At 29.3% G+C, this 27946-nt stretch overlaps 1 protein-coding gene across 2 annotated transcripts; it reads left to right on the forward strand.

The window, feature by feature from the left end:
• LOC122401830 (uncharacterized protein KIAA0513) lies at window positions 1-27946 on the forward strand. Of its 2 annotated transcripts, XM_043404210.1 has the most exons (10): window positions 1-230; window positions 11294-11565; window positions 17983-18266; window positions 21591-21632; window positions 23046-23147; window positions 23742-23902; window positions 25998-26184; window positions 26251-26473; window positions 26598-26692; window positions 26999-27946. In XM_043404210.1, the coding sequence occupies exons 2-10, from the start codon at window positions 11294-11296 to the stop codon at window positions 27061-27063; spliced, it is 1431 nt and encodes a 476-aa protein (XP_043260145.1). In that variant the 5' UTR covers window positions 1-230; the 3' UTR covers window positions 27064-27946. The 2 variants fall into 2 exon arrangements, with proteins under 2 accessions (XP_043260145.1, XP_043260147.1); XM_043404212.1 differs by lacking the exon at window positions 21591-21632.

The following is a 27946-nucleotide window of genomic DNA, read 5'->3' on the forward strand; positions in this document are numbered from 1 at the left end:
GCAACTGCGCTACACGGAGTACCGAGCTCAAGCGGTCGAAAGAACAGTTCATAGTCGGGCACGTGTTCCACAGTGATCGTGACGAGGTATCGTTCTAACGTCCAAACTGGATCACTAGCTTCACTGAACATCATTTATCTATCGATGATCGGAACGCGTAACAAACATTTAACGAAACTGGTGAAAACAGAGCCAGTACTGTGAAACCGTGACGAGGACCACTTCGAAAGGTACAATACGTTTCTTTTTTTACGATAAAGCTAGATACCTTCATCGATTTAATTTCATGTACATATCAAGCTTGACGTTATTTGGTTGCGTATTAATAAATTCAAGGTACCGTTGCTATCATTCTTTTCTTTGATAAAGCCTTTGATCTCGAAGCACCAATTGATTCTTCGTACAGTATGCGATATGAGTTTCCCAAACTATTGCAATGCATCCTGAGAAGGGGTACAAACCGATAACACTTTGAAGACTATAAATACTTTCTGGGAAATCGTAATTGAGCAATGGCCCGTATGTTGCGGAACAGCGCGGTATAGATAAAGCTGCAATGCAGTGATGTCCTCCTGGAATCTATTCCCAATCGTTTTGTGATACCATTCGATCATTTTTAGCCTCGATCAGACCAAACGATCGAAGCTCAATCGCGATCTGATCATTTCAAACGTTACCATTTGCATCGTGGAATTTTTTCATATAAACACATTAAGATACTCTTATGGCTCTGATTCCTGTTAAAGTGTTATTTTAAATATTTGTCAATGTTGTGTTTTACAAGATTCGAGTAAATAGAATCTATGTTTTTGGTGCTTTTCAACACTGTTCTTCGAAACTGTAAAATAAGTTTGTTACTAATGTTGATGTAATTTTGTTTTTAATATAGTTGGTGTATAGCTTTGGAGAATTATTAGATGTTCGAAAAGAGTGAAGCATGCGGTGAAATGCACGTAAAATTGCAGTTAGAATCTCCCAATAGCCTTGGCACGCTTGTTGCTAGATATTGCTTCCGCCCCCGCCCCCTGCATACTGGTAGATTAATTTGAAATTCTCGTGGCGTCGAACTTTCGATAAAGATGTTGACACGATCGATGATTCACTTTTAGACGTTCCGCGAGGGTTGTGTTCTTTTAACATTAGCTTCCTCGTCCGAATTTTAAAATAAACTTTCATCGATTCTTCTTCCAAAAGCAATAATAGAGTTTCCTTGTGATATAACTTGCAGGAAATTCAATCAGAAATAGAATTTTCTCATGATATGACTTGCAAGATATGTTCTACAATTTTTAAAAATGCTGGTTTAATTAAATATTACAGGATATAATTTACAAGGGGAGACCACGTCCCATGGAACACCGATTTTTTTGAAATTTCACACAGATGTTCTACTCGAAAAATAATTCTACCCATATTTAGCCAAAAGTGTAAATAAGCCCCCGTTTTCGAAAAATTTTAAGTTAAAAATCAAAGTTCTTCGATCGAGCTGAAATTTTACATGGACGCTCTACATGCAATTTTAGGGATCCATATTTTTTATTTTACAAAAATAACGATTTTTAAATATATATGTATCCTTAAAATTGCACGTGGAGCGTCTATGTAAAATTTCAGCTCGATCGAAGAACTTTGATTTTTAAGTCAAAATTTTTCGAAAAAGGGAGCTTATTTATTTATTAAATTTAGTTATTTATTATGACAGATTTTTATAAGGTTTCACATGTTAAACTTGACGTTTCAGAAATTCAATCAGAAATAGAATTTTCTTATATGACTTGCAAGCTTCTTCAATAATTTAAAAAAATGCTATTTTAATTAAATATTACAGGATGTAATTTAGTCATTTATTATGAGAGATTTTTATGAGGTTTCATATGTTAAACTTGACGTTTCAGAAATTCAATCAGAAATAGAATTTTCTTATATGACTTGCAAGCTTCTTCTATAATTTAAAAAGATGCTATTTTAATTAAATATTACAGGATGTAATTTAGTCATTTATTATGACAGATTTTTGTGAGGTTTCATATGTTAAACTTGACGTTTCAGAAATTCAATCAGAAATAGAATTTTCTTATATGACTTGCAAGCTTCTTCTATAATTTAAAAAGATGCTATTTTAATTAAATATTACAGGATGTAATTTAGTCATTTATTATGACAGATTTTTATGAGGTTTCATATGTTAAACTTGACGTTTCAGAAATTCAATCAGAAATAGAATTTTCTTATATGACTTGCAAGCTTCTTCAATAATTTAAAAAAATGCTATTTTAATTAAATATTACAGGATGTAATTTAGTCATTTATTATGAGAGATTTTTATGAGGTTTCATATGTTAAACTTGACGTTTCAGAAATTCAATCAGAAATAGAATTTTCTTATATGACTTGCAAGCTTCTTCTATAATTTAAAAAGATGCTATTTTAATTAAATATTACAGGATGTAATTTAGTCATTTATTATGAGAGATTTTTATGAGGTTTCATATGTTAAACTTGACGTTTCAGAAATTCAATTAGAAATAGAATTTTCTTATATGACTTGCAAGCTTCTTCTATAATTTAAAAAGATGCTATTTTAATTAAATATTACAGGATGTAAATTAGTCATTTATTATGACAGATTTTTGTGAGGTTTCATATGTTAAACTTGACGTTTCAGAAATTCAATCAGAAATAGAATTTTCTTATATGACTTGCAAGCTTCTTCAATAATTTAAAAAAATGCTATTTTAATTAAATATTACAGGATGTAATTTAGTCATTTATTATGAGAGATTTTTGTGAGGTTTCATATGTTAAACTTGACGTTTCAGAAATTCAATCAGAAATAGAATTTTCTTATATGACTTGCAAGCTTCTTCAATAATTTAAAAAAATGCTATTTTAATTAAATATTACAGGATGTAATTTAGTCATTTATTATGACAGATTTTTATGAGGTTTCATATGTTAAACTTGACGTTTCAGAAATTCAATCAGGAATAGAATTTTCTTATATGACTTGCAAGCTTCTTCAATAATTTAAAAAAATGCTATTTTAATTAAATATTACAGGATGTAATTTAGTCATTTATTATGACAGATTTTTATGAGGTTTCATATGTCAAACTTGACGTTTCAGAAATTCAATCAGAAATAGAATTTTCTTATATGACTTGCAAGCTTCTTCTATAATTTAAAAAGATGCTATTTTAATTAAATATTACAGGATGTAATTTAGTCATTTATTATGAGAGATTTTTATGAGGTTTCATATGTTAAACTTGACGTTTCAGAAATTCAATCAGAAATAGAATTTTCTTATATGACTTGCAAGCTTCTTCAATAATTTAAAAAAATGCTATTTTAATTAAATATTACAGGATATAATTTAGTCATTTATTATGACAGATTTTTGTGAGGTTTCATATGTTAAACTTGACGTTTCAGAAATTCAATCAGAAATAGAATTTTCTTATATGACTTGCAAGCTTCTTCTATAATTTAAAAAGATGCTATTTTAATTAAATATTACAGGATGTAATTTAGTCATTTATTATGACAGATTTTTATGAGGTTTCATATGTTAAACTTGACGTTTCAGAAATTCAATCAGAAATAGAATTTTCTTATATGACTTGCAAGCTTCTTCTATAATTTAAAAAGATGCTATTTTAATTAAATATTACAGGATGTAATTTAGTCATTTATTATGAGAGATTTTTATGAGGTTTCATATGTTAAACTTGACGTTTCAGAAATTCAATCAGGAATAGAATTTTCTTATATGACTTGCAAGCTTCTTCAATAATTTAAAAAAATGCTATTTTAATTAAATATTACAGGATGTAATTTAGTCATTTATTATGACAGATTTTTATGAGGTTTCATATGTCAAACTTGACGTTTCAGAAATTCAATCAGAAATAGAATTTTCTTATATGACTTGCAAGCTTCTTCAATAATTTAAAAAGATGCTATTTTAATTAAATATTACAGGATGTAATTTAGTCATTTATTATGACTTTATTTTCCATTTTCCTAAATTATTCCAAAATATTTTAATAAACAACGTTTAATCGAAAGCTATACAAACAAAGATATTAATTAAAATGCAAATTACATAGTTTGTAAATGTTTCTCTCTAATTGTACAATTTTGTTATTTTTTTAAATAACTGTATCATATATTAGGAACTCATTTTCATACTGTGACATTTAAAAAAGATATTAAAAACTAATTTTGGTGCTTTTGACTCGTCGAATAAGAATTATCCTGCTACCAATGTGCGGTTTCGACAGAGCAGGTTATCTCAAAGGATATCCGTGATTGTTTCGTATCTTGGACGGTAATGGCAATGGTCTCGTTCGCTTTACACACACGTAATGCACACACGATAAGAATAACAGAGCGACAGATCGCTGTGAACGTAACAATTGACGTAAATATTAATGGATAGATTGTGTCACGTACGTAAGTTAAAGAGAACAGATAAAAGTGCGCTTTGAAACGATATTGGCACCTGTGATGGTTATATGTATGCAATTCTACACGCGTGGCTTAGAAAATTCTACAGCGTGGCTCATAATCAGCTCGTTATTGACAAAAATTAATCTTCTTATCGACCAGAAAAATAATAATATTTATAATAAATTAATTCTATTAATTTTATTAAATTAATTCTCTCAATTTTATTAAATTAATTTTCTTGATTTTATTAAAATAATTCTCTTGATTTTATTAAATCAATTCTCTTGATTTTATTAAATTAATTTCCTTCCCTTAATTTCTATTAAATTAATTCTCTTCTCTTAATCTTATTAAATTAATTCTCTTCTCTTAATTTTATTAAATTAATTCTCTTGATTTTATTAAATTAATTCTCTTCTCTGAATTTTATTAAATTAATTCTCTTCTCTGAATTTTATTAAATTAATTCTCTTCTCTTAATTTTATTAAATTAATTCTCTTGATTTTATTAAATTAATTCTCTTCTCTCAATTTTATTAAATTAATTCTCTTCTCTTAATTTCTATTAAATTAATTCTCTTCTCTTAATTTCTATTAAATTAATTCTCTTCTCTTAATCTTATTAAATTAATTCTCTTCTCTTAATTTTATTAAATTGATTCTCTTGATTTTATTAAATCAATTCTCTTCTCTTAATTTTATTAAATCAATTCTCTTGATTTTATTAAATTAATTCTCTTGATTTTATTAAATTAATTTTCTTCTCTCAATTTTATTAAATTACTTCTCTTCTCTCAATTTTATTAGATTAATTCTCTTAATTTTATTAAATTAATTCTCTTCTCTTAATTTCTATTAAATTAATTCTCTTCTCTTAATTTCTATTAAATTAATTCTCTTCTCTCAATTGTATTAAATTACTTCTCTTCTCTCAATTTTATTAAATTAATTATAACCTACTATTTAATAATAAATAATTTTTTTTAAATTTCATAGTCATCAATATTCTTGCTCCCACAACGTGTTGTATTAATTATTATTTTATCACTAATATAAATATAATCCCATAATCGTAAGTTTCATTTCTAGCTTTAAAGTTTAAAAAAAACATTATAATATTTTAGATTGTACTATGTGTAACATACGTGTTTGATTAAAATATTTTTTAATTTAAAGCCTAGTATTATTTGCAACTATTAGAAAAATATCAATGACTATAAAAAAACTAATCTTGGAAGGCAATTTCTTTAAATATTTTTAGTATCATCGCAACAATGATCGAACATTAATTGCAACTATTAGAGAAATATCAATAATTTCAATAGAAATAATCTTGGAAATAGAATTGGCAATTTCTTTAAATATTTATAATATCATTTCAACAATGATCGAACAACTAATAATAAAAAGATATTCTGTATAATTTTTTGAAATTATTAGAGTTTTAGAAATTATTAGAATTATTCCTCAGAATTTATAAATTCATGTTTCTATTATTCCTACAAATTAATACTCATAACAATTATTATAGATTTCAATCGAAACACACTTATATATTAATTCATTTAAAGTTACCAATTTGTTAAAAAAACTTGCGTTTGGAAGGTTTGCATTTCTCTTACGAAAACAGTAAAACACATTTGTTATCTTTTTATCGACGCCACAAGCAGAATGATGTTTGTTGTGCAAACATGCCCGATGTTTATACAGTTTCGTTTGTGTGGTTAGTCATTTCCGAAGCAGGAAGATCAATAGCATAAATTTGTCGAGAGAAATAAACCGTGACACAATTTTTCTTCGAATAATGATTACTAATACGAAAGTTAGGAGACCACAAGCTGCGAAACATGTTATTCAAATGCAAAATCTACAATGCTGGAATATCTGATAACGGTATATCTTACTGTATAATTGCTACCTATACGCACGTGTCGATTTAACACGTTACGTGAGTTTCAACTGACGTTGGAACGATAAGTTGGGCACCGAAACGAAGGAAAGCTGCAAACTATTATATAAGAATATTTAAAAACTGACGTAAAACCTTGTTTGCTTAATTTTTCTGACAGACTATATTAGACAAAGTTTACTCAGAAACCTTGAGTCCAAACTTCAAGGAAATTTCCTCAAATGCAACGAATAATTCTTTTTTTATTTTAAAATTTTAATTGCAAAATAAATATTCTTCGAATCATTTCAAAATTTCTTTGCTAACGTGTTTAGATAATATGTGCAATTTTTATGCGCGATAAATGAGGGTTTTTTATTAGTGGGACAAATTTTATGCAATTTTTGACGAATTTGTATCGTCTGTGTAATCAGTAGACTGCGGATGTTTATGCATTTAGGGGGAATTTTAATTCTCAAGAAACTACAGAATGCACTTAACACTTTACCGACCGGTAACGGTTGATAAATCGGCTATCGGTCGGTAAGCGTTGGCCGGTAAAACAGTTGATTGATAGGCTCTCAGCCGGTAAGCGTTGGTCGGTAAAACAGTCGATTAATAGGCTACCGGTCGGTAAAGTGTTAACATGCACAAATATAAGAAATACTTATATTTAAGGGTTGAGACAATCATCTACAAAGCTCCCATTTTACTAATTCTATTAATAAAAATATGAATTTGCATAAAGATTCGCAGTCTAGTAATCAGTATTTCACACTCGACAGAAAGTTACAGAATTCAGCCTTCCATTTTCGCAAACTTTTATCGCCTCGCGTACAATGCTCCAATGTTACGTCAGCACATGCACATAAATGCTTCCAGTGACCTACATACATTCAAAATGTGGGTTCTATTGCTTATCTGAAACTATTTCCAAGTAAGGAAACACCTCAATGATAAAAAAAACATATATTCGTATCGTTCGCGAGATAATTAATGAAATATTTCTTTTAAAAACGATGGTTGATCATTAAGTAAATATTAAAGACGACATTGATTATGCAGATCAAAAGATTCAACTTACTTGATTCGTCTGTATCCAGTCACTCAAAAAGACTAGGAACTAGACTCAAAAACTCGATTACAAAAGTAGAGACTTGGTTACAAATTTTTTTATAAAATATCGAGTCAATATTCTTTGTAATTAACACATTACCGACCGATAGCCTATTAATCGACTTTTTTACCGGCCAACGCTTACCGACCGATAGCCTATTAATCAACTTCTTTACCGACCAACGCTTACCGACCGATAGCCGATTAATCAACCGCTACATGTCGGTAAAGTGTTAAATATAAAACACATTGATTATGCAGATTAGAAGATTCAATTAAATTCGTCTGTGTTCAGTCACTCAAAAAGATAAAAAAATTTGGTCACAAAAGTAAAGACTTGGTTGCAAAATTTTTTATAAAATATCGAGTCAGCAGAGTTTGGGTTATCCAGGAAGGCCGAGGTCTTTTTTATCTTGGCTTACGATCGAACTACGTGTACGTATAGCTTTCAACAAGAAGGTTGAATGGATAGTAAGAGTGAGAAAGATAGACAATAGCAAACGAGACTCTCATTACGTGAGCTTGGGTCGCCAAAAATTTCAAAGCGACAGTCTATGCATTTTGTTTTATCAATCACCAATGAAAATCAACTGTTTTTATATTTTTAATTACATACAGAACAAACAAATAATTCAATTGCGTGTAAATCAGACACTAAATTAATTAAATTAATTAAATTAATTAAATCTTGTTTCAAAACACTGTTTCAAAGCCTTTGAAGCATGTGTACGGACAACTAGAAAGATCGAACAATTTTTGACGACTTTTCACCAGAACAAAAGTATTTTTGCAATTATTTATATGAAACTTTAATGTAAAATGAGACCAAACAGCCTCCTTCGAACTATTTTTAATTAGACGTCCATTTTTGAAAATTTTTCAATTACATATAATTAAAAATTGTAAGAAAAAGGTCGTGTTTCTACTTATTTTCATCGAGAAAACTTCATCGATCCATTAACGATGCATTCCTAAATGTGCATTGGCAAATATAATTATTTCTATGTTCATAAATGGATGAAACATGATTTCGTATGCAACCATATGTTGATATTGGCAAATGAGTCGATTTTATTTAGAAATATTTGACTCATCGTTTTTCCTCATCGATGAAGTGGAATATTCCACTATATATCCAGTCATCAGCATTCGAATAATAAAATGCACTTTCGATCAAATTAATGATCCTCACCGCGACTCTGGTGATTCACTCTGCAAATGTTTCGACTGAAATTTGTTGCGTTGTGGGAATGTAGGTCGATCCATTATTGTCTGTAAGCTGATGTTATACCTGTAGCTGATTCGATCAAGGTTAGAGGACATACTGATAGAGATTCTCACGTTCGAGTTATAAGTTAGGATTAAGTCGAGTTAGGTTATTGATCGGAACTCGCCTTTTCACGTTGTTTACGTTCAAGTTATTTCATTTGGTCAATAAATTCGTTAAATAGAAATACAATCCAATCTAATCTAATTCGATTATATAATAAAATCTAGTAAAATGACTTTGCAATCGTTATTTTATTTGGTGAATAAATTGGTTAAATAGAAATACAATCCAATCTAATCTAATTCGATTATACAATAAAATCTAGTAAAATGACCTTGCAATTGTTATTTTATTTGGTGAATAAATTGGTTAAATAGAAATACAATCAAATCTAATCTAATTCGATTATACAATAAAATCTAGTAAAATGACCTTGCAATTGTTATTTTATTTGGTGAATAAATTGGTTAAACAGAAATATCATCCAACCTAATCTAATTTAATTATACAATGAAATCTAGTAAAATGACCTTGCAGTCGATGCAACATTAAACTGAAGAAAATCAAGAATTTTTCAGAAATTAATAACTTTTACAATGGAAATGAAACACACATAGGTAAAATTTCTAATACTAAAAGTAGAAATAAATGGAAATTGACAACATTTGTGAAGGTTCCACCGATGAAACACAAATTTAAAATGCTAGAATTTTAGAATTAGAATTACTAGACTTCGATTTTAGAAATTTAAATTCGATTATACAATAAAATCTAACAAAATGATCTTGCAGTCGATGCAACATTAAACTGAAGAAAAGAAAAAATTTTCCAGAAGTAAATAACTTTTACAATGGAAACGAAACACTAAAAGTACAAATAAATGGAAAGTGACAACACTTGTGAAGGTTTCACCGATGAAACACAAATTTAAAATGCTAGAATTACGAGACTTCGACTTTAGAAATTTAAATTCAATTATACAATGAAATCTAGTAAAATGACCTTGCAGTCGATGCAACATTAAACTCAAGAAAATCAAGAATTTTTCAGAAATTAATAACTTTTACAATGGAAATGAAACACACATAGGTAAAATTTCTAATACTAAATGTAGAAATAAATGGAAATTGACAACACTTGTGAAGGTTCCACCGATGAAACACAAATTTAAAATATTAGAATTTTAGAATTAGAATTACTAGACTTCGACTTTAGAAATTTAAATTCGATTATACAGGGTGTTCGGCCACCTCTAGCAAAAATTTTAATAAGCGATAGTTGAGGCCAAAATAAGACGAAAATCAAGAATACTAATTTGTTGATGGAAGCTTCATTAAAAAGTTATTAACAATTAAATTCAAAAATTTCATATCGTTCTGGAAAAATTATTTTCGGTTGCGGGGGTCAACTACAATCATTTTTGGTGAGTACACATACCTCCGAAATCCTATCTACTTTCGAGAAAAAAAATCGAGTAGGTGTTGAAATTTTTCGGCGAAAAAAAATTTTTCAAATCGTTCTAAAAAAATTATTTTCGGTTGCGGGGATCAATTACAATCATTTTTTATCATTACACATACCTCCGAAATCGTAAGCACTTTCGAGAAAAAAATTCCTTACTGAAAATCCAATTTGGTGCCTAAATTTTTCAACGGAGAAAAAAAATTGCAAATCGTTGTGGAAAAATTATTTTCGGTTGCGGGGGTCAATTGCAATCAGTTTTTGTCATTAGACATACCCACGAAATCCTGCCCACTTTCGAGAAAAAAAATAGAGAAGGTGCGAAATTATTCGAGAAAATTAAAAAATTGCAAATCGTTGTGGAAAAATTATTTTCGGTTGTAGGGTTCAATTACAGTCATTTTTGGTGAATAGACATACCCCCGAAATCTTGCGCATTTTCGAGAAAAAAATTCAGTAAGGGCGGCACTTTAAACGTTAATAACTTTTTAACGAAGCTTCCATCAACAAATTGGTATTCTTGATTTTTGTCTTACTTTGGCCTCTACTATCGCTCATTAAAATTTTTGCTAGAGGTGGCCGAACACCCTGTATAATGAAATCTAGTAAAATGACCTTGTTGTCGATGCAACATTAAACTGAAGAAAAAAAAGAATTTTCCAGAAATAAATAACTTTTACAATGGAAACTGTAAGAAATAGTGGATGCATGTGTGTGTGTGTGTGTGTGTCCGGAAAGACCGGAAAAAGGATTGAAAGGGAAGCGTGTACGCGTGGAGAGAAGGATATATTCGATAAGTGATTAATAAAAATATTATTAAAGTGTTGGTATTTTATTTGATGCGCGTCGTTTTATTAACCATCCTGGTCCAAGAATTACAAAACGAAACACACATAGCTAAAATGTCTGACATTAAAACTACAAATAAATGGAAAGTGACAACACTTGTGAAGGTTCCACATATGAAACACTAAAATATTAGAATAACGAGACTTTGATTTTAGAAATTTGAACGCTGAAAACGTTAATGAGACGCGTGGAAAATGGTATAGTGCATCGATCGTGATATTAAATGAAACTGTAATGCTTGTGTGTTGCAAAAGATGGTGGACGTAACGACAGCGCTACCATCCACCGGTGGAGCGTCCCTAATTGGACGCACCAGAGGTGCACTCAGGTCTGTCAGGTCTGCGCTGGGAGGCAGCGGAGAGTATCTTCAGGGTCTAGGAAGCAGAATAGGGTCCGCTTTAAGTAGCAGTTTAGAAGAAAGCGAGTTGACCACGAGCCCTTCGACGCCGTCCTCGTCGCCACAAGCACCACCTCAGACTGACAAACCGGAAGAACAGTTGTCTAGAAGAAAATTGAGGCCCCCCAGGTACGCTTCTGTTCCCCTAAATAGCCTCTGACACGATCGACACATTAACAATAGTTTAGTTAGTCTAGTCAGTTAATAGTATTCTTTTAATCTTTACTTCCAACATTCTCGCGAATCAAATTTAATTGCCCCGTTTTCTAAGTTTATTCTCAAATTATAATTTCAACACTGAATTTCGTTATTATTAAGGTTAGTAACGGTATCTTACATGATCTTTGTACCGTAACTTCCTTTTTTTCCCAATTTTTTTTTGAAATTTTCATGAAAAATTCAGTGATTCTACATATTAGGTCGTCGATGTATGAAATATTGGATTTTCTTATCTCTTGATATTATTAATGTATGTTACGATACATTGTCGGTGAATAATTATGCTAAAGTGGTTTTACTTGCTACCCAGATTAGGGCAGAAACTACTTCCACGTGAAATATTAACTAATTTTTGTTTTTTCAATTTATTTGTTTAAAGTCGCATCACCCGCTAAGGGTTATTAGCGACTCTAACTAATTTTGTAGACGCAAAAAGAGAAATATTTTAGTTCGTAGTTGGTCATCTGTGCATAGAATGTGCATACAAATTAGAAATATGAAATATCGTGAAGTATCAAACGTTTAGAATCGATTTTTAAAAAAGGTGACTCCATATGGGGGGTTTTAAAATTTTCTGCGACAAATTATTCTCACCGAAAAGAGCTGCAGCCTGTCAAAACTTGAATGCAACATATGGCGGAGGCAAAATTAATGAACAAACAATACGACGTTTGTTTGTCGAATTTCGTTCTGTTAATACGAACCACGACTGAATTATGTGAATTACGTTGACGACCAGTTTAATTAATTCTGTAACATGTTTGACTGTACGGAAAATTTGTGAAAAACTTGGCATAATTTCAGAATGTTTGACAAGTAATGGGACCGATACATTTTTGCATGGAATTATAACTTGCGATAAAAATAAATTGGTTCAAACGCTTATTAAATATTGAGACACCTGTAGAAGTCGAGTCTTCGCCCAAGGATGGTCATGGTGACTGTTTGGCATAGTGCAATTAGTATTGTTCGTTGTTACTTGAGATCAGGTGAGACCTTGATTAAATATTGCTAATATTATTCATCGAGCAACCTGCGTTAGATAATCGATATGGCGTAATAGTGATCTATGATCATTCCTGGCAGCATGTTGCACAGAGATCGAAGTGGAAAATAAACCAGTTCCGTTAGGAAACTATTCTGGATCTATCTTATTTCCTGTTTTTGGCACTAATTAGTACTTTTTCAAACAGTTAAATCACGCTTTAAAGAAAAAATCGTTGAAGGATTGAACTGGATTAGATAAATTAATCTAAATTTTAGATTTCAATTTAAAACAAAATTCAGCTAAATAAATTATTGTGAATTTTAGATTCAATTTAAAAAAAAAATTCAATTATATAAATTAATGTAAATTTTATATTCAAATTTAAAATAAAATTCAATCAAATAAATTAATGTAAATTTTAGATTCAACTCACATTAATTTTATTTAGGTTTACTACAAATTAACATTCAACTAAATAAATTAATGTAAATTTTAGATTCAAATTGAAATTTAAATCCAATCAAATAAATTAATGTAAAATTTTAGATTCAATTCCTAAGATTTATTCAACTCACATTAATTTTATTTAGGTTTACTACAAATTAAAATTCAGCTAAATAAATTATTGTGAATTTTATATTCAAATTTAAATTAAAATTCAATCAAATAAATTATAGTAAATTTAAAATAAAATTCAATCAAATAAATTAATGTAAATTTTAGATTCAAATTTAAAATAAAATTCAATCAAATAAATTAATGTAAATTTCAGATTCAACTCACATTAATTTTATTTAGGTTTACTACAAATTAACATTCAACTAAATAAATTAATGTAAATTTTAGATTCAAATTTAAATTTAAATTCAATCAAATAAATTAATGTAAATTTTAGATTCAATTCCTAAGATTTATTCAACTCATATTAATTTTATTTAGGTTTACTACAAATTAAAATTCAACTAAATTAATTATAATCGAATTTTAGATTCAAATTTAAATTTAAATTCAGCTAAATAAATTATTGTGAATTTTAGATTTAAATTTAAAATAAAATTCAATCAAATAAATTAATGTAAATTTTAGATTCAATTCCTAAGATTTATTCAACTCACATTAATTTTATTTAGGTTTACTACAAATTAAAATTCAGCTAAATAAATTATTGTGAATTTTAGATTCAATTTAAAAAAATATTCAATTATATAAATTAATGTAAATTTTATATTCAAATTTAAAATAAAATTCAATCAAATAAATTAATGTAAATTTTAGATTCAACTCACATTAATTTTATTTAGGTTTACTACAAATTAACATTCAACTAAATAAATTAATGTAAATTTTAGATTCAAATTGAAATTTAAATCCAATCAAATAAATTAATGTAAAATTTTAGATTCAATTCCTAAGATTTATTCAACTCACATTAATTTTATTTAAGTTTACTATAAATTAAAATTCAGCTAAATAAATTATTGTGAATTTTATATTCAAATTTAAATTAAAATTCAATCAAATAAATTATAGTAAATTTAAAATAAAATTCAATCAAATAAATTAATGTAAATTTTAGATTCAAATTTAAAATAAAATTCAATCAAATAAATTAATGTAAATTTCAGATTCAACTCACATTAATTTTATTTAGGTTTACTACAAATTAACATTCAACTAAATAAATTAATGTAAATTTTAGATTCAAATTTAAATTTAAATTCAATCAAATAAATTAATGTAAATTTTAGATTCAATTCCTAAGTTTTATTCAACTCACATTAATTTTATTTAGGGTTACTAGAAATTAAAATTCAGCTAAATTAATTATAAACGAATTTTAGATTCAAATTTAAATTTAAATTCAGCTAAATAAATTATTGTGAATTTTAGATTTAAATTTAAAATAAAATTCAATCAAATAAATTAATGTAAATTTTAGATTCAATTCCTAAGATTTATTCAACTCACATTAATTTTATTTAGGTTTACTACAAATTAAAATTCAGCTAAATAAATTATTGTGAATTTTAGATTCAATTTAAAAAAAAAATTCAATTATATAAATTCATGTAAATTTTATATTCAAATTTAAAATAAAATTCAATCAAATAAATTAATGTAAATTTCAGATTCAAATTGAAATTTAAATCCAATCAAATAAATTAATGTAAAATTTTAGATTCAATTCCTAAGATTTATTCAACTCACATTAATTTTATTTAAGTTTACTATAAATTAAAATTCAGCTAAATAAATTATTGTGAATTTTATATTCAAATTTAAATTAAAATTCAATCAAATAAATTATAGTAAATTTAAAATAAAATTCAATCAAATAAATTAATGTAAATTTTAGATTCAAATTTAAAATAAAATTCAATCAAATAAATTAATGTAAATTTCAGATTCAACTCACATTAATTTTATTTAGGTTTACTACAAATTAACATTCAACTAAATAAATTAATGTAAATTTTAGATTCAAATTGAAATTTAAATCCAATCAAATAAATTAATGTAAAATTTTAGATTCAATTCCTAAGATTTATTCAACTCACATTAATTTTATTTAAGTTTACTATAAATTAAAATTCAGCTAAATAAATTATTGTGAATTTTATATTCAAATTTAAATTAAAATTCAATCAAATAAATTATAGTAAATTTAAAATAAAATTCAATCAAATAAATTAATGTAAATTTTAGATTCAAATTTAAAATAAAATTCAATCAAATAAATTAATGTAAATTTCAGATTCAACTCACATTAATTTTATTTAGGTTTACTACAAATTAACATTCAATTAAATAAATTAATGTAAATTTTAGATTCAAATTTAAATTTAAATTCAATCAAATAAATTAATGTAAATTTTAGATTCAATTCCTAAGATTTATTCGACTCATATTAATTTTATTTAGGTTTACTACAAATTAAAATTCAACTAAATTAATTATAATCGAATTTTAGATTCAAATTTAAATTTAAATTCAGCTAAATAAATTATTGTGAATTTTAGATTTAAATTTAAAATAAAATTCAATCAAATAAATTAATGTAAATTTTAGATTCAATTCCTAAGATTTATTCAACTCACATTAAATTTATTTAGGTTTACTACAAATTAAAATTCAGCTAAATAAATTATTGTGAATTTTAGATTCAATTTAAAAAAATATTCAATTATATAAATTAATGTAAATTTTATATTCAAATTTAAAATAAAATTCAATCAAATAAATTAATGTAAATTTTAGATTCAACTCACATTAATTTTATTTAGGTTTACTACAAATTAACATTCAACTAAATAAATTAATGTAAATTTTAGATTCAAATTGAAATTTAAATCCAATCAAATAAATTAATGTAAAATTTTAGATTCAATTCCTAAGATTTATTCAACTCACATTAATTTTATTTAGGTTTACTACAAATTAAAATTCAGCTAAATAAATTATTGTGAATTTTATATTCAAATTTAAATTAAAATTCAATCAAATAAATTATAGTAAATTTAAAATAAAATTCAATCAAATAAATTAATGTAAATTTTAGATTCAAATTTAAAATAAAATTCAATCAAATAAATTAATGTAAATTTCAGATTCAACTCACATTAATTTTATTTAGGTTTACTACAAATTAACATTCAACTAAATAAATTAATGTAAATTTTAGATTCAAATTTAAATTTAAATTCAATCAAATAAATTAATGTAAATTTTAGATTCAATTCCTAAGATTTATTCGACTCACATTAATTTTATTTAGGTTTACTACAAATTAAAATTCAACTAAATTAATTATAAACGAATTTTAGATTCAAATTTAAATTTAAATTCAATCAAATAAATTATAGTAAATTTAAAATAAAATTCAATCAAATAAATAAATGTAACTTTTAGGTTAAGTTCACCGATAACGATTATTACAAATTATAGAAACGTAAAGTTTTTCTAGAAAATTCGACATTTCATAGGAACAATTGGATTGTTTAGAGGAAAAAATAAACACGAAAGAAATAATAAATGAAACGACAATTTTAAAATCGAGTTTCACAAAAATAATTAAGCAACATAATGATTAAACAAACCTTACCATGCCTGTGTTTTTATGTTCTAAATAACTATTTTGTGTTTGTTAAAAATGGGATGAAAATCACTTATATATTATTACTTAGAATTTTTCTCTTTTTTTTTTTTAAAAAAAGGAGATAATAATATGAGGCAATATCGCGCCACTTTTGTAGACTGAAAAAAAGATTTCGAAGGTATTAGAAGAGATTAGAAGAGAAGTACGTTGGTACACAATTGTTAGAATGATTTCTACATAAAATCCCTGATTTTTTTTTTTATTATTTAGTTATCGAACTAAAATTTAAAAGATTCTACGACGCTGTATCGACTCTGCAATTGCAGATGCAGTTTATCCCCGTTCTTCGATCGGAAAAGCTGCTTCCTGAATCGATACGAGGCAATCTCATATCGCTACTTGCCATTTCACATTTTACCATTATATCAAACTCAAAACCAGAATATATTTTATATCGAAACTACGATTACTATACAACCAACCTACCCTCTGCATTTTCTTCGAAATCACCACGAGATGCTTCTCAAATATTCAATAGAAAACAATATATGTTTAATTATTGCACTTTTCTAATGTTTGTTGTCCAAATGTGCCAGATAATGTGTCACACTTTAACAAATATTATTTGTTAAGTACAATAGATACTGCTACGTTAACACTTTACCGACCGATAGAATATTAATCGACTGTTTTACCGGCTAACGCTTACCGACTGATAGCCTATTAATCAACTGTTTTACCGACCAACGCTTACCGACCGATAGCCGATTAATCAACCGCTACCGGTCGGTAAAGTGTTAAAGTCATTTTATTTTAAATTTGAACACTATTATACATTTTTTATTTTTATATCATTTACATTGTTTTGAACTACTTTAATCACTGATGCTAATTCTATGTAAAAAAGAAAGCCAAAAAAATGAAATTTACTTCCATTAAAATGAAATCAGTTGTGTTATTTATATTAATATTCGTTGTGGTATAATTCTATAAATTAGAATTCTGCATTTTCTGTGAAATAACAAACTAACCCAGAAAAAATTTCTCTGCAAGCAGAAAACCTTCGTTAAACAAAAGAAGAGTGAAAAGTTCGTTGAAAACCTTGACTCTATCCTATGTTACGTTTCTACCGTTTGCTTCGTGTTTAAAAAAAGGTTGAATTCAACGATGAAATGAAAACCGATCGCGTGATCTATGAGAAAAGTCTCGTGGGATGTCGTATATCAGTGTCATCGTTGTTCAGATTCGGAACTGGATTGTCGTACGAGGATTACGAGGCGATCGCGAGGCACAAACTGGAGCGGCAAGGTAGCGCCAATATGTCGAGGTGCGCGAGGAAATATCCCCCGGGGATGACCTACGAGGAAATAGCATCCTCGAGGACAGCAACGAACAAAAAGCAAGAGAACAAAATCGAGGAAGATAATAGCCCGGATAGAGACAGCCAAGAGAGCATAGAACCTCTTCAGGAAAAAGACATCAAAGCCACGGGACCTGACCCGTACGACAAATTAAATTATAAAGCAGGTGAGCCATAAAAACACATTTCCTTTCTATTTTTTTAAGAAACTTCTACTTGCATCCATTTAGTATATCTCAAAGTAAGTGAAAGGGCTGTTACTGAGCATTCTTTCGAAAATCAACTGTTTTTAAGTTACGAAATGAAGGATTTACAAGCAAAATCAACTGGTCATTAATAGAGAACTATGAGAGAAACTTCTTATATCTCTGAATACTTTTCTTTTCAATTTGATGAGCACTGGAACGCATGCATAGTTGGCTGACAAACTAACTAACTAACTGACAAAGGAACTAACTAACTGTAAACAATCTAACTATATGCAAACTAGCTAATTAACTGTGAAGCTAACTTGGATTTGTTGGGTGGATTGCTAAATGGATTTCTAAACACCCCTAATTCACTCTTGATGTTTTCGTAATTTCCAACGTAAGGACAATGTTAAAAATAGGTCAATTTTGGCATCGACGACCAAAGAATAATTCTTTGATCGATTTTATACCTTCCAAGAAACAAAAAATGCATTGGCCATTTTTCCGAGAAGTGGCGGGAAAGTTGCGAAAAATTAGGCCAAAGTGCAAGAATATGGCTGACAAGGAACCATCGCGAACGGTCCGGCTTCGATTTTGATGAAACTTTGTACACTTATAAAGCAGCCAAAAATAATCGACACGTATTTTTTTTTAGCTGCGGTAACTCGAGTTTAAGGGGTGAAACCACCCCTTGAAGTTTTGGCACGAAACGGCTATCTCGAAAACGGAAAGACGTACAAAAAAATTGTTAATGGGCGAGGTTGATGGTTTCTTATGTACAATAACATGGTGTTAAAAAATTTTAAAAAATACAATTTGTTTATAACAAAAAAAAATTTATTAACTTAATTTTTCATTTTATTGAAATTTTCATAGTGACAAAACATGACGAGCATTTTATTCCAAATCCATTGGTATGCGATTTTTTAAAATTGCCTCCTACAGTTTTGCAGATTTTGATGATTTACATCTTGCGCGCACATCCATTATGGTAGTAGCCGTTCTAACTTTGATTTTAATGAAGCACTGTAGGCTCGCACTACATCTAGAGGACAAAATCGGGAAAAATACAAGAATACCAATTTGTTGATGGAGGCTTCGTTAAGAAATTATTAACGTTTAAAGTTCCGCCCGTACTGAATTTTTTTTCTCCGAAATGCCCAAGATTTCGGGGGAATGTGTAATGACCAAAAATGATTGTAATCGACCCCTGCAACCGAAAATAATTTTTTCAGAATGGTTTGAAATTTTTTAATTTTGTTGAAAAATTTCACACATTCTCGAATTTTTTTCTCAAAAGTGCGTAGGATTTCGGGGGTATATATATTGACCAAAAATGATTGAAATTGACTCCCGCAACTGAAAATAATTTTTTTAGAACGATTTGAAATTTTTTTTTTTCGCTGAAAAATTTAGGCACCTACGCCCTGTCGATTTTTCTTAAAAATTCGTTTTCCATTTTTAATAATTTTATTTGACGCCCTACAAAAAAGTTGGCCAATACTTTTTTGTAGGTACCTATGAGCTCTGCTTCAGAAAAAAGTTTCATTGAAATATATTCACTATTGTAGGAATTATGGCTGTTTGAAGATTGGACCATTTTTATGGGGTTTTTCTCATTTTGCGGGGTCAAGGATCAACTTTTTGCATATTTTTTAAATTTCCATATATTCTTTACCAAAATACGCGTTATTTGCCTTTTTAAACATTAAAATCCTTCAATCCATTCAGAAGTTATGATGTTTTAAAGAAAATTCAGGCAGACATTTCTGACCAGTGAATTATATTTTGGGTGAGGAATTTTTTTCTCGAAACTGAGTAAGAATTCGAGGGTATGTGTATTCATCAAAAATAATTGTAATAGACCCCCTCACCCGCAAATAATTTTTTCAGGACGATTCGAATTTTGTTTTTGCCAAAAAAAGCTACCCCCTGTCGTTTTTTCTTAAAAATTCGTTTTTCATTTTTAATAATTTTGTTTGACGCCCTACAGAAAAGTTGGCCAATACTTTTTTGTAGGTACCTATGAGCTCTGCTTCAGAAAAAAGTTTCATTGAAATATATTCACTATTGTAGGAATTATGGCTGTTTGAAGATTGGACCATTTTTATGGGGTTTTTCTCATTTTGCGGGGTCAAGGATCAACTTTTTGCATATTTTTTAAATTTCCATATATTCTTTACCAAAATACGCGTTATTTGCCATTTTAAACATTAAAATCCTTCAATCCGTTCAGAAATTATGATGTTTTAAAGATTCGCATGAAAATTCAGGCAGACATTTCTGACCAGTGAATTATATTTTGGGTGAGGAATTTTTTTCTCGAAACTGAGTAAGAATTCGAGGGTATGTGTATTCATCAAAAATAATTGTAATAGACCCCTTCACCCGCAAATAATTTTTTCAGGACGATTCGAATTTTGTTTTTGCCAAAAAAAGCTACCCCCTGTCGTTTTTTCTTAAAAATTCGTTTTTCATTTTTAATAATTTTATTTGACGCCCTACAAAAAAGTTGGCCAATACTTTTTTGTAGGTACCTATGAGCTCTGCTTCAGAAAAAAGTTTCATTGAAATATATTCACTATTGTAGGAATTATGGCTGTTTGAAGATTGGACCATTTTTATGGGGTTTTTCTCATTTTGCGGGATCAAGGATCAACTTTTTGCATATTTTTGCGATTTCTACGTATTCTTGATCAAAATACGCGTCGTTTGCATTTTTGAAAATTAAAATCCTTCAATCCGTTTAGAAGTTATGTAATTTTCGGACAACATTTCTGGCCATAAATTACATTTTCGATTAGGAATTTTTTTCTCGAAAGTGCGTAGGATTCCGTGGGTATATGTATTGACCAAAAATGATTGTAATTGGCCCCCGCAACCGAAAATAATTTTCTCCTGGAGGATTTGAAATTTTCTAATTTAATTTTTTAATAACTTTTTAACGAAGGCTCAATCAACAAATTGATATTCTTGATTTTCGTCTTATTTTGTCAGTCATATTCTTGCACTTTGGCCTAATTTTTCGCAACTTTCCCGCCGCTTCTCGGAAAAATAGCCAATGCATTTTTTGTTCCTTGGACGGTATAGAATCGATATGTCAAAGAATTATTCTTTGGTCGTCAATGCCAAAATTGACCTGTTTTTAACATTGTCCTTTATAATTGACTTTGCAAGGATACATTTCTACTACTTTTCAACCTCGAAACGATCTATTTTTTTCGTACAATTACGTATGTATGCTATGTTCAGCATGTTTTTGTATAATACATTTCGTTTTTTTGTTTTTTTCCCACAAAGCAAGGGCCCCGACCCGCTATCAGACGGTCGTTTTTCGTTTAGGTAAATGAACGTTGATGTGAACGTATTGTGAACCACCCTGGGTCCTCCCCCTCACAAGAACCCCCTGTACCTCAATTTCGAGTTACATCGAGAGAAAAGTTTCAGAATCGATATTTCAGAATAAAATATCAGAGAAAATACAGTGGAAACTTTTCTGTCGACGCGAATAAATAAATAGTGTATTTAGATTCCCTCAAAGTCTGTGACCCTTGGTGGAAAATGTCCCTTTGTACGCTTTCATGTAAGTTCACCTTCATTAAAATTATCAATGGTGTAAGTTGATATTCGTTGTGGTGTCTGTAAATTAGAATTCGTGAAAAGTCCTCGCTTTTTAGTGACCAGAGGCAAAGGTAAAGAAAATGTCTATACACAATGGAAAAAAGAATTTTCAAACAAAAGTTTCTTCTCAAAACTAGATTTAAAAAAATTACATAAATTTTATGAACAAAAGTCGCTCGTTTTTAGAGTTTTCATTTTTCATTCTTAATCTCTGATTAAAATAGTTGAAAACAATATAAGCAATATTTTTTAGTTTATTGTATTTGTCAATAGTCCAGCAGCTAGGAGAAGCAATGTTTTTTCAAATATTCGATAGAAAACAATATATTTTCTAATGTTTTTATTTTACATTTGAACAGTAAACAGAGGAGGAAAAGAACAGGAAAAATTTGCACTAAAAAAATATTATTTACATTGTTTTGAACTACTTTAATCACTGATAATGATTCCATGTAAAAAAGGAAGCAAAAAATTGAATTTATTTCCATTAATATAATTATAAATGGTGTTACTTGTAAATAACTAAATTAGATTTCTTGAAAGGCCTCACTTTTTAGTGAACAGAGGCAAAGTTAAAGAAAATTTGTGAAAATACAAGTACACATAATCGATTCACCGTAACCAAGCATTTAAATTTTAGAATATGACAAAATACACTTTTATAGTCTATGTAAATCGTATTTGTTCATAAAGAACAATCAAAAGTCGTCCATACTAATTAAATTATTATCAATCAACAATTTTTTAACGTAACTTCAGAAACACTTCATGGTTTCAATTGTCACTGTTTGCAATTGTCACAGTAGTGCATTCTATTAAATTTGAAGGTAATGTCTGCTCTGTTAGGTGTGCACTGTGTATCTCGAACCTCTAAAACGCAAGAATTTGCGCTTATTCGACCACAATCCGTTCCTAAATTGTGTGAATAGACCTCTACTGTCTAATAGTAAGGTAGCATCACTGTACCTTCCCTGTTTGTGTATACATGTCTCAAACATTAGTTTAGACACATCCCCGAAGGTGTCGAAGCAACAAACTTGACGTGGCACAAGCACTAAATTGGAGTATTAATTAGGAGAGTAGATACATTAGAAGATCAATTAGAAGAGAGTTTCCTGCAGAATGTTGTTTCAGATATGCCATGCAGCAGCGACTCGTTGAGCGATCAGGATGGCTATGGGCCTAGCACGAGTCTAGATTCGAACATGGATGGTCGTCGAATGTGGCACAGATCAGGTGAGATCAATCGAAACGGAAGAATCTTCGTCGAAAATCGAATTATGATAATATCTGCACAGCTGACTTAACAAAATAAGAAACTAATTGGTTATAGAGGAGAATTCATATTGTGTATTATATTGTATTAACACATTACCGACCGATAGCCTATTAATCGACTGTTTTACCGACCAACGCTTACCGACCGATAGCCGATTAATCAACTGTTTTACCGACCAACGCTTACCGACCGATAGCCGATTAATCAACCGCTACATGTCGGTAAAGTGTTAATATAGTTTTCTAAATGAATTGTAGCGTAATCAATCTTGGGAACAAAAGTGTTCAGCTACTGAAGTAATTAAAATCCAAATTTTTGTACACAAAAACTTCAAATTAATGTACACAATGGATATTACACGTAATAAAATTTTAACAATAATTTTACGTAAATATCTATCGTATAACGTGGATATTTAAGATATCAGTCTCTGTCAATAGAGTCATTTATAAGTAATGCTTATAAATTAAAAAGAATTGAATCCAGAAAAAATGATTTTTAAATGCGTTCTATCGTTCTTCGGTTTTTATGATTTTGTATTTATAATTTAGGTTCATCGGGATCCGTCCAATCGTGGGCTTCTAGTTTATCGGCCGACAGCCAATCGGAAGAAGCTGCCGCAGACTTTATGAAAACCTTCGTGCCTCTTTTATTCGACGCTCCGAACAGTATTGATCAAGAACAGAAGGCAAACTTCGGTCAAATGGTTCTCGTACGTATCGCTTAATTAAATTTCGTGAACAAATATCGATGAGAGCTATTTACCCAGGTGTTAGGGAATCGATTTCATTCTTGAAACACGATTGTAGAGACGAAAATCTAAGAAACATCCTTTTCTTTGTACCAGATTTCAAATTGAAAATAAAAAAAAAAAAACAATATTAGAAGACACTAATTGGCATTCCATAAATAATAAATTCCACAAATACTCGTATTTTATAGATTGTAAATCGAACAAGTTATTGTTAATTTCATAAATGACAAAGGGGGGGAGGGGGGCAAGAAGAACTAAAAGCGACAGAAAAGTTGAAAGTAGCCATTTCATTAAGGTACCATTCTCCTTTTCTTCTTCGATTATCATAATTATTATTTAGCAACAAAGTGAAAATTTTATTTATTATATTCGATGCACAAATGATAGTTGTGACATGGAAATAAATTTGAGATTGAGAATAAATATAAAAATACGTCTCCTGGATTATTTTTGTCAATAAAATCAATATCGACCAGTTACCAACATTTGGGTATTATAAAAGTCGCAAATTATTTATGTTAAATTTATTTTAAGTTTATCATTTTCTATCTAAATTCATGAAACTCTTTAATATATATCTATTTGGCAAAATTGAATAAAATTTCACATTAAAATTACACATGCATTAATTGCACAATATTTAGGTAATTATTACATGTTTTAATTGTAATTACAAATGTTTAAAATGAAATCGAGTAAAGTGGGATAATTCCTGGCTATTTAAACAAACTTTGTTATCAAATTTGAATAAGTTAGACATTTTTTAGCTGTTCCCATATATTAAATAATATTTAGAATTTTAAATTGTAACAAAATTCAACCTTTAAGACAAAAAGAAGGTCAAAAATATAATTGTGCTATTTTATCTATTATCATCTTTCCCTTAGTAATTATCTCTATAGTCTTTAATAAGTCTTCATGGCTTCATTTTGCTATTTTCAGAACTCCCTTATGTTTTTATTGATTTTATGTTTAAAAAACAACAATGTTAAAATCTGGCTGGAATTAGCCCCCCATTTTGATTTAGGTATTTGAAATAATACACCAAATTAAATTTAAATATTACTAAAAACCAAATGTGAATTTAAAAGCAGAGATCTTTCTCTATTTAATGAAATTAATATTAAATAAAATTTGTGTCAATTCGAATTACTAATTTATCTTAAATATCGACCATCGTTACAATGTTATATACGAAACTGAACACTCAGGGATTAGCCCCCCATTTTGATTTAGGTATTCGAAATAATACACCAAATTAAATTTAAATATCACTAAAAACCAAATGTGAGTTTAAAAGCAGAGATCTTTCTCTATTTAATGAAATTAATATTAAATAAAATTTGTGTCAATTGCAATTACCAATTTATATTAAATATCGACCATCGTTACAATATTATACAGGGTGTTCCCTTAACTTTTGCCCACCATTTTTCGAACACTTCCGTTAATCTGACAAAGAAATGTTTCCAACAAAAGTTTATCAATGTCTTATGTACTAAAAGATAAAATAGTGAATTTAAAAAAATTATTATTTTTTCAATAAGAAATCGTGGACAACTTGATTTTTTTAAATAGCATTGCATATTTTTTACTTTACATTATTATAGCTTGTCTTAAGACGAATTCAACGACCTGCTATAGCATGACCTTCGGATGACCTTGAACTGAAAAAAGCTCGAAAAAAGGTGGGCAAAAGTTAAGGAAACACTCTGTATACGAAACTGAACACTCATTAATAATGATTAATTTAAAATAAAAATGACAAAAATCTGGAAAACGACGAGCATTAACTAGTCAGATAATTAACTTTGAGGAACAAAGATCGCCAGGAATTACCCTCTTAACACATTACCGACCGATAGCCTATTAATCGACTGTTTTACCGGCCAACACTTACCGACCGATAGCGTATTAATCAACTTCTTTACCGACCGATAGCCGATTAATCAACCGCTACCGGTCGGTAAAGTGTTAATACAGTCTCTTAATACATTTGCAGTTCATATACACTTGAAGAGTGATAAATAAGAGACATGTAAATGTTTTACAGACAGAATCTGGCAGAATATGGTTCTCCCGAGTAGTGAACGCAAGGAGAGCTAGACCCTGCGTGACAGAAGCCTCGTTTTACTCGTTGGCCCAACATTTTGCAGTGGCGCTCTTCGAATGCCACGAGGCTGACGATTTTGCACCCGCGAAAAGTCTCATGAACATGTGTTTCACGTTTTACCACGAAGGTAACTCATTTCTCATTCATGCATCGACAAAAAACTTTGAACTTTGAACCCACGTGTTTGGAACAGTTGGAGTACCAGGATTGGAGCCATATCGAGAATACTTGTACACGCATCTACGAGTACAACCAATATGGACGTCGATGAGATTTTGGACTGCAGCCTTTTTCGACGCTGTCCAATGCGAGAGAGCTTCGAGACCTGTTCCCCCGAGGCCGAAATCCCTCGATCAGGAAGCCATAGCTGCTGAGGATCGTAGATTTCAGGCTAACATTGTTTTCGGGCAACTCGGGTAAATGCATTTGTTAAAAACCATTTCCAGACTGATTAGCCCATGTTCTGTTTGCCAGAATGATCAAATTATACATTTTTAAGGTCAACGTTCTCGAGATGAACCTAACGTTTCCAATTTTCAGGACCTTCACGTGTAATATGCACGCGTTTGGACTTTCTCGGGCTCTCTGCTTGGAATTTCTCAGAAAGCAATGTGTAATTGCTAATCTAACGAAAGGTAAACTCATTAGAAAAGCAACTTAAGTCTAATTAAACCAAAATTAACCAGTGAAAATTTATTCGTTCCTTTCAATATTAAATATTAATGCATGTTTCGAAAGAAGTTTGGAACAAGTATAACACAGCTTGTCTTCCAAACTATAGTCATTCAAAATGATTCTAATATATTCTTTGAACTCTACTTTTGGTAATCTGTGATTTCAAAATTATTAATATAATAGCGTTTAATAAAAAATATCAAATCCTTCTATAACACTTTTAATCCGTTTAACAACCATTTAAATAGAATTTTTCGATGTTGCAGAGCAAGAGAAAATGTTGAGAGACAACATAGAGCGAATGTTCGATGAGACTGAACCCTGGCGGTAGTTTTCCTTCGTCTTGAACTAACAAGTCACGGAAAGAGTTTGACCAAAAGATCTTCGACTAAAACCACGATCCGAAAACAAGATCCACGCGACGTCAATTAAAAGAAATCTCCAGCTGAGAGCGGAACGTGCGATTCTCGATTAAAAGGAAGTCAATTGCATTACGAAACGGTGCAAAATTAACTCTGAGATCAGAGAACACAGCCTGTTCCTAAGCTTAACTAGACAGAACTATGGAAATTCGAACGTATTAGAGATACGATGAGAAATTATAAATGAGATTCCATAATTACAATGTATCCGTCATATATCAATTAATTTATTATATCGTAACTACCGTGATTATGGAATCGCAATTATATTTCCATTTAGGAGGACGTTTTTAATCGAATCGACTCACTTGCTTGAGTCTCTTTGTTGGATTTGATTGTTCGATAACATCGTAAGAACGCGGGCCACGCGAGGTGATAAATAAACCGAATTCAAGAACTATTTTGATCATTGAAACAGAATTGTTCGATTTATTGTAACTGACCAGACATCCGTATTCCAATCGTACTTAAATAGTTAAGCATAAACGGACAATAAATTTTGCGAAACGAACTCGTGATATTGGTAATTACCTACGATAATCAACGGCGATATATTTCTGTATGGAAGAAGGAATCGTTTCACATTCTCGCAATGTGGAAGTGTATGGCTTTTAACACTAAACCTAACGACACTTCATAGATAATCATTTCTACCATGATCGGTCAAATGATCAGTATTTCTTTTTCTCTTTTACGAGGAAACGTACTTCTAATTTTTGCATTATACAGGGTGTTCAACTAACCCTGAGAAAAATTTTAATGAGAGATTTCAGAGGCCAAAATAAGTTGAAA

The sequence above is a fragment of the Colletes gigas genome, unplaced genomic scaffold (genome assembly GCF_013123115.1).
Source record: "Colletes gigas isolate AHSC1104 unplaced genomic scaffold, ASM1312311v1 Colletes_gigas_Sc00029, whole genome shotgun sequence".
Lineage (NCBI taxonomy): Eukaryota > Metazoa > Arthropoda > Insecta > Hymenoptera > Colletidae > Colletes > Colletes gigas.

Excerpts from the sequence above, each read along its gene's own strand:
- LOC122401830 (XM_043404210.1), top strand. The coding sequence starts at position 11,294 with ATGGTGGACGTAACGACAGCGCTACCATCCACCGGTGGAGCGTCCCTA. Across the intron at positions 11,566-17,982 it reads AGAAAATTGAGGCCCCCCAG|ATTCGGAACTGGATTGTCGT; the intron begins GTACGCTTCTGT and ends ATCGTTGTTCAG. Across the intron at positions 26,185-26,250 it reads TTTCACGTTTTACCACGAAG|TTGGAGTACCAGGATTGGAG; the intron begins GTAACTCATTTC and ends TGTTTGGAACAG.